This window comes from Anolis carolinensis, chromosome 1 (assembly GCF_035594765.1).
Source record: "Anolis carolinensis isolate JA03-04 chromosome 1, rAnoCar3.1.pri, whole genome shotgun sequence".
Lineage (NCBI taxonomy): Eukaryota > Metazoa > Chordata > Lepidosauria > Squamata > Dactyloidae > Anolis > Anolis carolinensis.
Window position 1 is genome coordinate 155,279,761 of NC_085841.1, and position 14,820 is coordinate 155,294,580.

The following is a 14,820-nucleotide window of genomic DNA, read 5'->3' on the forward strand; positions in this document are numbered from 1 at the left end:
TCACCCCGAAGTGGACTCAGAGCAGCTGTATGTACATACAGTATATTATTAGCATAGCACAATATTAGCATTATATATTACTATATTGAACTATACCACTATACTATTATATAATATGTAATATATAACATATAATTAATATTATTATATGGTATTATTATTAGTATTATATTGTATAACATAATATTATTATCAATATTATATGTATATACAATATATTATATTATTAAAACTGATATAAAAATATTATATTATAAAACTGAGGGCGGGGGCCAGGTAAATGACCTTGGAGGGCCGCATCTGGCCCCCGGGCCTTAGTTTGGGGACCCCTGCCCTAGTTTGTTATTTTCTATTTTGACCTCACAAAAATAGCACTACCTGTCTCTTTGTTCTGAATTGGTAAGCCTTCTTTGGTTTGTTGCCATACCAGAGGATAACATCACTTGACAGGAATTGTTTGTGTTGTGTTGACAGGGATGCTACAAAACGGAAAGAAGTTTGATTCCTCCAGAGATCGAAACAAGCCCTTCAGGTTCAAGATCGGCAGACAAGAAGTCATTAAAGGATTTGAGGAAGGAGCTGCACAGGTACAAGGGATTTTTTGCTTGTCTAGTTACACAGCAGCCAGTGTGATAACAGATGGACAGTGGCATAGTGGATGAAAGGGAAAACAATATAAAATTGCAGGGACATAACCCGATGTGGTCATCCCTTGATTAAACCCAATGAAAGGATTGTGTGCTGTGCTGAAGAAAATATTAAGATTGGCAACCTATCATTTTGAGAAGGTAACATCTTATGAGCTAAACACAATTTCTTTTTCTTCCTTCGACTGCTGTTTCCTTTTTCCAACTAATAATGGAATTACATATATGTGAGTAGCATAGTTATATTGCTATTCAGTGAATCCCACCCTGATCGCCTAGTTACAACTTAAGTATGAAGCAGCCACTGGAATCAATGGAGTCATGCTCCCGTCAGTAGAGTGGAGATTGAGGTGTTGGTGGTGATGGGTTCTCCAGGATCCCAGGGGCTATGTATGGCTCATGAATACAAAACAGTCATGATTCTAGGCTACATATTAATAACTGATCAACATGACAAGTCACTGATAACAAAGCAGCCTTTAATGCAATTTCTCATATATTGGCAGTGTATAGCACAATTGTTTACTTGGAAGTTAGTTCCATCCACACAGTTTATGTGTTCAGGAAAACCCTTAAAAACTTAGCACATGTTGAAAATCAGATAGTTGACATTGATGCTTTTCGTTGCTTCTCTTTTTTCAATTGCTGTGACCCTGTATGCCAGATGAGCCTTGGACAAAGAGCAAAGCTAACGTGTACCCCTGATGTCGCGTATGGACCCACAGGCCACCCTGGAGTTATCCCGCCTAACGCTACTCTCATTTTTGATGTGGAGCTGCTTCGGATAGAGTAAAATGGTGTGACTGACCGACGGCATCTGCTCACAACCATCCATGTGTTCCCCCTTTCCTTTTAATGGGAGGAATCTCATTCAAATTTTGACCATCTTCATTCAGACTGTCATGCCAAGCAGTGCCACTTCCTGAAGTTGTATACCCATTCTCTCTCCCACCTCACTTTTTTACTGTGGTTGTTGGTGTATTTGTCCGTTTAGATGCTTCTTTGCTGTGGGGATGGGGAAATGGCTGTAACATTTTTGAGTTGTACATTTTATTTTTGATTTGCATGTGAAGCTTCAAAATTGTGATTAAAACTATATATACATATATAGATATATATTTAAGAAACGTATGAATAGAGATGACTTATTCAAAAACCACTGCCTTACTATACACTTAAAAAAATAAAACATACTAGGGTGCTCAGACATCAAGTGTACGTTTTGTACACATTGGGGGCATTAGCCAAACCAAGTTACCTGCGCTGCCACTTTTTCCTCAACTTGTATGTTCTGCTTGCTGCTGTTTTAAATAAAATGTCTCATATGGAAACTTTTCAAGAAGGAAAATAAAATATTAATACTTATATTGTTTTTCTGGATTTGTCTCTGCCAGTCTTATTTGAAACAGTCACATAGCCAAGCAGAATATGTTTTGAATGTATATACTGCATTACTGTGATTATTGAATAGTTCAGTCTTTTGAACAGCTGGAAGAACCAAACATTTGTAATTAGATAGGGCCAACAGGAAATAAATGCACCATAAATCAGAGCCGGCCCTAGGTATTTTTCAAGTGTAGGCAAACAGAGTTTTGGCACCCCCCCCCCCCCCCCGAACCAATCACAGAAAAATAAAAGCGTTGGATAAGCGAAAATGTTGGATAATAAGGAGAGATTAAGGAAAAGCCTATTAAACATCAAATTACATCAAGATTTTGCAAATTAAGCACCAAAACATCATGCTTTACAACAAATCAACAGAAAAAGCAGTCTCGACTGTGCCCCTATATGTTTTGCGCCCGAAGCGAACGCTTAATTTGCCTCATTGTTGGACCAGCTCTGCCATAGATTTAACAGGAATTTGCACACACTACACAGAGGATCCTAGACCTGAGTTCATTATCTGTGCTTGGAATGTACTGTCCAAATAATCAGAAAGGTGTGTTAAATGTTATTTTAAATAGGAACATGCCTTATACCAAGTCGGATGATTTATCCACGTAGTGCACACTTCATTGGCAACAGTGCTGTGAAGTGTCAGGTGAAGGTTTTGTGATGCGATTTCCTTTAAATGAAGATAAATGGAGTAGACATTGTATGCAAAGCAGCACCTCTAATACTGAGCTTTGTTTGCATTTCTGCTCTTTGCATTTCTACGTTTGGCATTTAATCTCTTAGCCAGCTGTACTGTACCCAGAGTTCGGTTTTGATTTTGACATGCAGTGTCTTTCCATTCTCATTCTTTCTCCCTAATTTGGACTGCTATCATCATACCAGGTTAATGGAAACAGAAGGGGTACAGCAGGAATAACAGGAGAGTTCAAATTGGGAAGATCAACTTCAGCCAAAAAGTGAAGACCAAAAAACCTGCTGTTTCTGACCATTCAGCACATTCAAGTTTGGTTCCCTCCCAGTCATGAGGATCAAAAGTTAATTTAAATTCATAATTGAAGCCTTGCCTATTAAGCAAACAATGCTATAATCATTTTATTGGTGCAACTGTCTGGATCATGTCACAAAATACCTAGATGAAAAATACTAGGCCACCATCTTCTACTAAAAAAAACCAGGGTATTCAATCACATGCATCTCTTAATTCCACCTCCTGCCTGTGCTACGTAATTGTATCAATGTAATTTATAAAATAAACCTATTCAATTTATGATGCTGAAGAAAGTAAGTGATGGGCAAACAACCTTCTGGGCATAATTTCATGCTGTTTCTTGGTGGAAAATCATAGCTGGAAACAAAAGCACCAGCACTGAAGTGTAAAGATGTTAGTATGTATTACCTACTTTTACAGGATATCCTTTCCCTTGTTCCTTTTAACTGACTTCATTCTCTGTACTTGTTGTATTTTAAGGTCTTGTGCAGACTTCGCCCTCCAGGTGTTCATAATGCATGAATTGTTTTGCTTCTCTTCAACAGAGCAATAAAGCCCAAGGCAGGCTCTGGGAAAGGAGTTTGGCTGTCATTAGCCCTTTCCAGAGAAATGAAAGACTATTTTCATAGGCCTCAAAGGAATTTCCTGGTATCAAAACAAGTCTTAAAAAGAAAGACAGGAACATTTTCTTTCCAAAACACGAAGGTAGTAAGAGCAGTAGCTAAAGGCACTGCATGCCTTCTAGTCTTCTGTCAGCTCCTGCATATCCCAGGCATTTTACGGGGCTTTCTCAGGTAATGAATACTCAGAGGCGGTCTTGCCAATTCCTTCTCCAGAAATAGAGCCAACAGCACTTCGTATTCTCCCATCCAAGTACTAAGCAAGGCTGACCTTGATTGGCTTCCAATATCAGACATTACGTGGTACTTTGATAGGTACTTATACTGCATATACTTATGGATATGGGCTCTAGCAACTATGCATCCGTCTGCACATCTGCAGTACAGAAGTAATCAGGATGGCATTTTTTGGTGTAGGAGATTGCCTTCATGTGCTATTAACTTATGCACATAACTCGATTGGAATGATTAATTCAAAAAAGTGGATTGATGTCCTTAAATAGGATTTCACTTCACCACTACAGAGCCACAAAGCCCCAGAGAGGCTCTAGAAAAAGGAGTTCCAATGACATTAACTTCTTTCAGAGAAATCCATAAAGGTCGAAGGCATGTAATACCTCCAAACAAGTCTTCAAAATTAAAAGTTAAAGACAGGCCACATGTAGGTATATCTAGAAAGGAATTAATAGCTGTTTAGAGCAATGAACTGCCTTTTTCAAAAGTCCAAAAGTACAACATCTATCATTAAGTTATCCAACTGAAAACTGAGTACAGATCTCTTATAAAAAACATTTAATGACACGACTAGAGTTTATGCAAACAGCATAACTGAGATGTACAAACCTCACAAAAAGTGGTAAGTGAAAGAAACAATTGTGCCAAAAATATTAATTCATTCCATATATTTTAGTATTTTTATAATCCAGAAATGCTGGACTACTAACAACCACTATGTCAGACTACACAGAGAAGACACTGAAATCCACAAGCATGTGGACAATTTCAAAAAAAAGGAGGAAACCATGAAAAGGAACAAAATCTGGCTACCAGTATTAAAAAATTCTAAAATCAGGACTGTAAATAAAGAACAACACTCTGAAAATGGGAATTCTAAACTTGAAACAATCTAGTCCAGTTAACACCTCCCAACAAAGGATACCCCCCAGGCAGGAATTGGCCAAGCTTTAAATGCTAATCAAGGTGATTAACTGCAACATTCACACTTGCCTCCAACATACAAGAGTTCTTTCTCACACCCTGGACCTTCCAGATATATAAATCTCCCTTGCATAGTTTGCAATATACCTCACAACCTGAGGATGCTTGCCATAGATGTGGGTGAAGCGTCAGGAGATAATGCTTCTGGAAAATGGCCATACAGCCTGGAAAATTCACAGCAACCCAGTGATTCTGGCCATGAAAGCCTTCAACAATACATTTAGCAACATTTTTGAAGTACAAAAAAATTAATAACAAAAATAGACCGTTTTATCTATTAATAGAGTAACACACAGAACAATTGCCTAGTTTTTAAAAAAAATTATGGGATTTTACTCCAAAATAATATTGTTGTTTTAAAAAGCAGTGCACTATATTAGCAGAACTGAAAAACTACATCTGCTTTAACACAGAATTTGATGCTTCATAAAGACTCAACTTCCCAGCATACCCACATTTTTAAAAAGAGCTTTAATATGAAGAGCTTTGGAGCTTGTGGTTCTAATGTAGCATTAGAATAGAAGAGGAAAACAAGTAACTGGGTCACTGCAGCAAAACTTAATGCTGCTGGTTCTTTTTAGGAACAAGAGCTCCTTGCAAGTTGTGAGGTGGCAGCCTTATTTGGTTTTGCTATTATTAAGATGAATTTTGTACTTCCATTTGGCTAAGGATAATAGAATTCCCGACTTCCACACCTCATTTTCAATCAACTTGTGTACAGTTCTGTCAGGTCCCCACATCACACCATGTGGGGAAGACAAATAAAAATACAATTATGAACACAAATCAAAACATAATATTAACACTAATGTATTTTACATGTTCTCTTGAATATAATGGTTAAAGAAATATAATCAAGGATGTACCAAGCTATTTGTAAGCCTCTGGAATATTTCAACAGCAGTGTATCAAACACTATGACAATTCTTAATTTTCAACATACTGGTCACTGTGATTATGCAGCAGTGACAAGGCTTTTCAAACCTGTGATTACCAAGTGGTAAATGAATTAAATTTAACAACTAAATATGCTGCAAATTAGGTATACACATATGGAGATATTCACGTTGTTCTAAAGCAACCAATGGGATTTGTATAAAGTGTTCAAAAAAGCCAGTTGCTCATTAAGCTTAAGAGTTTCATTTTGGTGGGTCTGTGTTTATTCCGTATTTCTCCTTCAGAAGTTTGAGCTGTTCTTCTTTCTTCTTTGTATCCATCTTTTGGAATGCCTGAAAAACAAAAACAAAAAAATATATTAATAGCGCAATACTAACTAGTTTTATCCCAACTCAAGAAGCCTTCCATTATGCAGCTATTTTGTGGTGCTTCTAGAGATAGCTGGGTGGGTTGATCTGTGGAGAGGTTGAGCTTTGTGAATAAAAAGGGGAAAAAAACACTTTTGTTTATTGCTGTTGTATCAGGCTGTCAGTTTCTCACACATACTAACACATCTGGCCATGCTATTATTTCTTTGTATTTATTTGATGAGTTTTCTCAGTCCTATTAGCTTCTAGGCTACGTGTATTGAACACAAGGCCCATGGGAGGAATCCGGCCCACTATGTCATTAGATGTGGTCTTCCAGATGTTGCACTACACCTCCTGTATTCCTCATCATCAGACATCATGACTACAGCTGATGGCAGTTGTGATATCTTAACATCTGGAAAGCTGCAATTTTTTCAGTGAGGAGAGTGGGGTTTGAATTTAGATACAAGGCTTCTGGATATGATGTCTCATGTTAAAATGTCCTTTAGCCTTTCCTCAAATGCTGTTGGATTGCAATTCTTATTATTCTCAGTCCACATGGCAGATAATCAAAAGTGATAGGAATTGTCATTTAATACATCTAGGAACCCAAATGTGATAAAAACTAAAGAGCATCGACCATCATGTAAGAAAATTGTATGGCTCTCCATATCCCTCGATTCTCTCCATGGATTCAACAGCCCTTTGAAGGCAACCACTACGCTAATGTGGCCCTCACTGAAAATGAGTTTGACACTCCTGTTCTTGTGATGCCTCATGGGCCTTGTAGTCCTGCTCCTAGTGCCATTGTGACAGATGAAGACGAAAACATGGGGTTTTCACCGGTTCAACAAGAGCCGGAATCTTTCCAGCTGCCGGATGTTGATGTTTTCGCCCAAGAACCCAGTAAAACAGACCTTGGGCATTCCTCACCCCCGTTCCCTAGGAGACAGTCCTATTCTGCAGACAGGGGAGTGAGAGAACAGACTCGCAGGAGCTTACGGATTGCAGCTAAACAACAGGCTGATTAGCCATGCTTCCCTTGGGAAATTCTAAGGAGTTTCACATCTGGACAAAGTTGGGTTTCGTTTCCCGTTCTCTAGGGAAAGAGGTCGTTGGCGGGAAAACGAGACCCCAATATAGGTGCCTGGCACGTTAGAATTGTTGCGGAGTCAACAGAGCAGCTCCAGAAGCAACTTCGTGTTTCCAGCCTTGTGTGGACTTCGCAAAGTCCGCAACCCCAGTTCCTTGCCTTCCGGATCAAGTATTCAAGATTTGTCTAGCTTTGTTTTTAGCCACGGACCTTGTTCTTAGAATCTCTGTTTCGCCTTGTTCCTAGTCACGGACCTTGTTTAATGATTCAAGTTTGTTTCCAGCCTTGTTCTCAAGCTACCTTGGATTTCAAAGACTCTGGGCATTTTCCCCACACTATTGCTTGGCAATAGTGTGTGTTTCGGTTATTGGATTATAAACTTTGAATTCTAATATCAATTATTGGACAATACATTTTTGGACTATATTTGACCTCATTTGATAGGTCTGCTTCTGAACTATATTCTTCACTTGTTTTTATTACTTTTATATATTTACTTAATAAAGATATTAGATAGATATTGGTCTCTGCGTCTGGTTCTTGGTGCTCCGTTGCCACGGGCGTGACAGTTCTGGGTAATGGCAGAAGAAACCTAATAATCTAAAGTGCTAGAAAAATGTTACATTGGAAGGAATAGACTTTCCATAAATACACATAAACCCTTGTAATCTTTGTGGTTGTTCTAAGCCTCAGGAGACTTGCACATGATGAGCCTTCCTCTGATTCCCTTCGCATATAATAGTGTCATAGAAGGGGTTTATAATATGCCCTTCAAGGAGGACATGTATCAGTTATGTCACTGGTTGAAGCAGGTAATTTGTTTTACAATTTTAGTGATTATACTCCAGCACTGTATTTATTTATTAGCGACATTTATATCCCACCCTTCTCACCCCGAAGGGGACTCGGGGTGGCTTACAAGTTAAATATAAATACAATATATTATATTATTAGTATAGCACAATATAAGCACTATATAAGCATTATATATTATTATATAGTACTATACGACTATATTGCAATATTATTAGTAATATTGCATGGAATATATACAATTATAAGAATGTATTATTACATTGCATTACATCATAATATTATCAGTATTATATGTATATACAATATATTATATTAGTATAGTATAATATGAGTATTATATATTATTATATTGTTAAATTAATACAGGAGACATGGTGGAAAGATGTCTTCCTGGCCCTGCCTTCTTCATTCTGGTCCAGAATGGCAGTTAGACCTGGGCGCAGGGGGTGCTCTACAAAAGTCTACAAAATCTCTTGATCAAATACAACTTTAAATGCATACCACACACATATTTTGTTACACATCTTTTAAATGGTGATTTTTTTCACACATACAAAAAATGAATAGAAAAAAAACCTCTGAATAGAAAAAAAACAGGCTCATTTTTGGTCCAGGACCTGTTTCAAACTTTTAATTCTTGCATTTAGGGTGCTGTAATTTCCTCCAGGACCTGACAAGCTGAGCTACCAATATATGCACAATCTAGGAATTTCAAATCTACAGGGAAATTATTATTATGCACGTAATTCTGCCAAGGCTGCAAGCCTTTCAAGATGTGGACTTCCATCTGAAGAAAGATCTTGCTCATTGTGGTTAAGGAATTGAAGACCTTCCTCTTTGATTCACTGTTTATGATGTTGAGTGGGATGTTGGGTGTTTTATATATATATTAATCAGATTATGTTTTAATGCCTTCATCAAATAAACATTGCTATTACTGTTGTTATTCTATTTTTAGCAATAATTGAACTGTTGTAACAAAACCCCAAGTACTTACTCTGTTTGCATTATAGTACAAGACAACAAGATATCTGTTGCATACGTTGAACCCTGACAGATGATCACAAGCATTTTTGGCATCGAAAATATCTTCATAGACAACATAGGCCGTTCCTCTGGTTTCTGGGGTGTTTCCTCTAAAAAAAAAGAACAATTTCAATATGAGCAGAAGATGAGGAACAAGTTCCTGATAGAATTCATACCTCGTGCAAGCAATTTACCACAAATTGCATTCTTTTGAAATTCTTTGGATTTCCTGGAGCAAATTAGCAACACTGGCTTCAATTTGATGCATTCTTAGATGGGCTAAGCCAATGTTCAAAGTAAGCATGTATAAGATTGGGTCGTATTAGATCAAAATCACATGAATAAGCAATTGTGTATCCAGTCCAAACACTCTTTGGGTTCTAAACAAATCAATACTTAACAACTGAGAAATGTAATTACAGCACAAAAGAAAGTGTCTTAAAAGAATTGGCATGTAATATCAGTTGCATTATTTCTGTCAGCTAAACCTCAAGATACAAAAAGTACAGATATGGTATCAAAATAATTATTGCAGGATTGTTTGGTAGCAATGCATGGAATTACAGATAATTACAAGAGTGACCTATCCACTCAATAATCTTTCAAAAGATAACTAAGCAGCATGTCTGAACTATATTATCTCAAACGAAGCTCTGAAAGATATGTAATACTGAATTAACTGCAACTAAAAATAACAATGTAATATGGCTTTTACTGTTTCTTTTCTTTTTTTTCATTAATTGATAAAACATAATATGTTGTACTAGTATTCTGACTAACTGCTCTGTTAAGAACATTGGATAAACCCTTTGGTTTATTCCTGTGTGTAGTTCACAGGTGAATAATTGAGCAATGAGAGTGTAAATGTCAAAACATCTTTGACTGTTTTTTCTGGTTACCATTTGGTTCTTATCACTGGCTCCAAATCTCTTTGTTTTCAATGGAAACCTTTCAAAATAAATTAATCACGATAAGTTCAATGAAACAACTGGTGACATCATGGATTGGCCCACCTAAGTTCAAAGCCCTTTGTGATGAGGGTTATTTGACATATACTTGGATGTACTTATAACACACTAACTTTATACCACAGCACTTTGCCTGAGATATTAGGTCATCATTTCTGCTCCTTTTCATAAAACACTGCAATAGCGATAACGTAGTCAATTAGAAAAGTACTTTGCAATTTGTATTTAAACATAATTCTGAAACACAAAACAGACTTACACTCTGATTTGTCGAATAGGTCCATATTTTCCAAAAATGTCATACATTTCTTCAGCTGTAATTTTATATGGCAAGTTTCTGATATACAAAATCCGATTGACTTCAGGAGGCAGACGGATCTAGATTTGGTAAAATATACAATTTAGAAAGAGGAGCATTGATTTTTAGAAGTGCAAACATTTCTAAAGTAAAATATTATCCCCATATGTCAGGACAGTAGATAACAGCAAACCAAAAATACCATAGAGTTATGTCTGAGGTCTAGAAAAGGCCTAGAAAGAACATAGATTTGTCAGATGTGGATAAAAGAAACTGCCGTTACGAATCCCGTGGGCACGGGTTTGTAATATACCGTGTTATTGTGGAAACCTGCTTCTCCTCTCTCTTATTTTCTCTAAATTCTTAATGCAACAGTTTTAGAGGAACAAACAGGATAGTTCTGATAGGAGCAACATTATGACTAGTTCAGCCATGCAATTTTTAAAGCACAAACTTACATTTCTGTTCTGTTCCCCTACCACATCATTAATTCCATGGGAGTATAGAGACATGGCGGCATATCTTCACATTTTGATTAATCCTACCCATAGGAGAGCTTTGACAACTACAAGATGTAATGCATTGCCATCAGCTCTTTTTAATGGGAGATACAAAAATGTGGAGCATTCCAAAAGGGGTTGTTCTTGTGATTTGATTTCTGCTGAAACTTTACCATCTTTTGTTTGCCCTAAATATGATAATATATGGATGAAATACAGGAAGTCTATTTTTTCATAGTATTCTCAATGGCACAGGTTATAAAATTTCATATCTTCTGAACAACTCTATCCTGAGATTCTATCCTGAGACTGCTGCAAATTTTATTATTTAGATTAGCAGTTCTTAATTATGCTTTCCTTTTTATCTGTGACTTCCTCTTATTATATATGCCTATGTTGTGATTTTGTTGTTGTATGCCAATAAAGGCTGTGTGGGTGATTTTATTTAATTTTTTGCGAGTTGCTTGAGAGTTCTATTTGCATAATTTCTAGTTAACCGAGAGTCTACTGCATATATATGCATATACAGACAGCCCCCCATTTATGAGCAAGGTAGTTACTGTAGGTTTGTTCTTAAGCTGAATTTGTATGTCAATTGGAATAGGTACATTATTAAAGCATAGCTCCAGCCACACATGCATACATACACATGAAAGCTTTGGATAGCATAGAGAAAGGTTAACACCCCTGTGATGTTTGTTTTGTTGGCTGTGCCCCTGTTCGGAAAATTTCACCTCACTATCTATTCCTGTAAGAATTGGCTTGTGGAAACAAGGATTGGTGATCAAGCTTCAGTGGAGACACTTTTCCCCATGATAAAAACCCTTCCAGCAGTGAAGTAGTTTGTAAGCCAGATGTTTGTAACTCGGGGACTACACACACACACACAAGAGACTTTACCTACATTTGTTGAATGCTCAGTTATGTTTATTTTGAATTTTTTTTAGTTTATTGTTGTATTTTACAGCATTTAATGTTTGCCTTTTATGTTGTGAACTGCCCTGAGCCACTATGTGAATATAGGGTGGGATAGAAATAAAGTTTTATTACTTACTTATTTACTTACATGTATTGGCCCACTTGCTTTACATCCTACAAGTTTAATATGTGCTATGTTCCACTGTTTATTTTAAATGTATTTATATAATACTGTTTTGATTTTAATACACTATATATTTTGTATTGTCGGAGGCTTTCATGGCCAGAATCTCTGGCTTGCTGTGATCTTTCCGGGCTGTATGGCTATGTTCCAGAAGCATTCTTTCCTGACATTTTGCCCATATATACAGCATCCTCAGAGGTTGTGAGATCTGTTGGAAAATAGGCAGGTTGAGTGTTCAGGGTGGGAGAAAAAATTATTGTCCTCCTTTCTGTTGAAATTGTCAACATTCTGCAACATTCACATTTGCTTCCAATAGACAAGAGTTCTTTCATCCACCCTGGACAATCCACAGATATAGAAATCCCACTTGCCTAGTTTCCAACAGACCTCACAACCTCTGAGGATGCCTGCCATATATGTGGGCAAAACATCAGAATATTTTGCGTTTTGTTTGTTTTTATGCGGCATTAAATTATTGCCAATTTGGAAGCCCTTCAGAGTTGAGATAGAGCATGATAAATAAATAAATAAATAAATAGAGTATCCCTTACACCAGTGGTTCCCAACCTTTGGTCCTCTAGCTGCTTGGGACTCCAACTCCCAGAAGCCTCAGCTAGCTTGGACAACTAGAATTTTGGGAGTTGAAGCCCAAAACACCCGGAGGACCCAAAGGTAAAGGTTCTCTTGTGACATTAACTCTAGTCATGTCCGACTCTGGGGGTTGGTGCTCATCTCCATTTCTAAGCTGAGCGCTGGCGTTGGCCAGCATGACTGCATGGAGCGCCGTTACCTTCCTGCTGGAGTGGTACCTATTCATCTCACATTTGCATGTTTTTGAACTGCTAGGTTGGCAGAAGCTAGGGCTAACAGCAGGAGCTCACCCTGCTACCCAGATTCGAATCGCCAACCTTTCGGTCAGCAAGTTTAGCAGCTCAGCGATTTAACCCACTGTGCCACTGGAGGGCCAAAGGTTGGCATAATACTCAACCTGTAGAATGCAAAGCAGGCTGGCATTATATATGTGTGTGCACATACAAACATATCCATACACCCCCGTATAGATAAAGCTTCATCTATTTGTATATACACGCATATGTACAAATACACTATAAACCAGGCCTGGGCATACTTCAGCCCTCCAGATGTTTTGGACTTCAATTCCTACAATTCCTAACAAATATTAGGTTAGGGATTGTGGGACTAGAAATACAAAACACCCGGAGGGCCGAAGTTTGCCCAGGCCTGCTATAGATATAACGACATAAATGCACACACATATATCAATGAAAAACCTCCTTGTTTCCTGATGCCTTTGGAAATTTTAGTTTCACATACAGCGTTATCTATGAACACCCAAAGCTTCGGAAGACAAGGAGGTCTATCTATCGAGATGTCGACCCGTTCCCGCTTGGTTTGCTAGGCCAGAACATCACCTCCCCAACGGAGCATCCCGCTAAACGGCTTCTAGTGCGAGGAACGGGGCCCCTTCGGACTTACATTAGCGCGTTTGGCCGCTTGCATCGCCATGGCGGAGGTTTAAACGGGCTCCTGCTTCCTGACAGAAAAAGGGAACGGTCGAAACAAGTCCGCGGCCGCAGAAGAGCTCTGAGGCCTCGCTTCACTTTCCTCTGCGCCTGCGCCGGAAAAGGAGACACGCCACTTCCGGTCCTGCCAAGGCTAGGAAACATCGCGTGGCTTTGATTCCCAGGCGTGTTTGGGCTCCTCGCCCCCTAGAGGCGAGGAGGAGTGCTGGAAATACGGTAGAAGAGAATCCCTGCATCCCACAGAAAGGGATACAGCTTTCACCAATTAATAGCAACTCGGGGGATTATTTGAAGGCTAAGTAAAGACGGTCAAACTGAAGACGAAATGGGTTGGTGTGAGTTTTCCGGGCTGTATGACCACGGTCCAGAAGCATTCTCTCCTGACATTTTACCCACATTTATGGCAGAAGTTGTGAGGTCTGTTGGAAACTAGGCAAATGGGGTTTTTATCCGTGGAAAGTTTGATTAGTAATGAATGGCCTTTCAGCTTCAAAGCCTGGCTGCTTCCTGCCTGAGAGGATACTTTGTTGGGAGGTGTTAGCTGGCCCTGATTGATTCATGGCTGGAATTCTCGTTTTCTGAGTGATCTTTATTTATTGTTCTGATTTTAGGGTTTTTTTGAAGCTGAAAGGCCATTGAGTACTAATCAAGGTGGCCAATTGCAACATTCATACTTCCGTCAAACAGGCAAGAGTTCTTTCTCCCACCCTGGACCTTCCACGGATATTTGTGTGTGTGTGTGTGTGTCAGGAGCGACTTGAGAAGCTGCAATTCGCTTCTGATGTGAGAGAATTGGCCGTCTGCAAGGATGTTGCCCAGGGGGCGCCTGGATATTTTGATGTTTTAACGTCCTTGTGGGAGGCATATCTCATTTGCCCACATGGAGAGCTGGAGCTGACAGTGGGAACTCATCCGCGCTCTCCCCGGATTCGAAACGGCAACCTTCAGGTCAGCAGTCCTGCCGGCACAAGGGTTTCACCCATTGCACCACCGAGGGCCACAGATATATAAACCCCACTTGCCTAGTTTCCAACAGACCTGACAACCTCTGAGAATGCCTGCCATAGATGTGGGCGAAACGTCAGGAGAGAATGCTTCTGGAACACGGCCATAGAGCCCGGAAAACCCACAGCAACCTAGTGATTCCGGCCATGAAAGCCTTCGACAACACATTGAAGAAGAAATGTTGCACTAAGGATTTAATTTGAATAGAAATGATGTTTAACGCTGTTTTAATATTTTCGTATATTTTAAATTGTATACTGATGTTTTTATGTTCAGTGGTTCCAAGCTGTACAAATTCTACAATGTAAGATGCACCCCCAGTTAAAAGTCCCACCTACAACCCATCCCTAAAG

General features: G+C 38.7%; 2 protein-coding genes across 4 annotated transcripts in view; one reads left to right on the forward strand and one right to left on the reverse strand.

Annotated features, from left to right (window-relative positions):
• fkbp1b (FKBP prolyl isomerase 1B) overlaps positions 1–2,012 on the forward strand; it is a 28,529-nt gene extending 26,517 nt beyond the window's left edge. For all 3 annotated transcript variants that reach the window (XM_003215334.4, XM_016996436.2, XM_062984370.1), the window contains 2 exons: positions 475–587; positions 1,312–2,012. In XM_003215334.4, the coding sequence (XP_003215382.1) occupies positions 475–587; positions 1,312–1,440 (242 nt within the window). In that variant the 3' untranslated portion in view covers positions 1,441–2,012. The remainder of the gene's footprint in view (positions 1–474; positions 588–1,311) is intronic.
• Positions 2,013–4,427: 2,415 nt separating this feature from the next.
• Positions 4,428–13,575, reverse strand: sf3b6 (splicing factor 3b subunit 6). The gene is made up of 4 exons (XM_003215333.4): positions 13,416–13,575; positions 10,278–10,396; positions 9,022–9,160; positions 4,428–6,097 (listed from the first exon to the last, which is right to left on the reverse strand). Exons 1-4 carry the CDS (start codon positions 13,443–13,445, stop codon positions 6,008–6,010), a joined length of 378 nt encoding a protein of 125 aa, XP_003215381.1. The 5' UTR covers positions 13,446–13,575; the 3' UTR covers positions 4,428–6,007.
• Between the last annotated feature and the right edge of the window lie 1,245 nt (positions 13,576–14,820).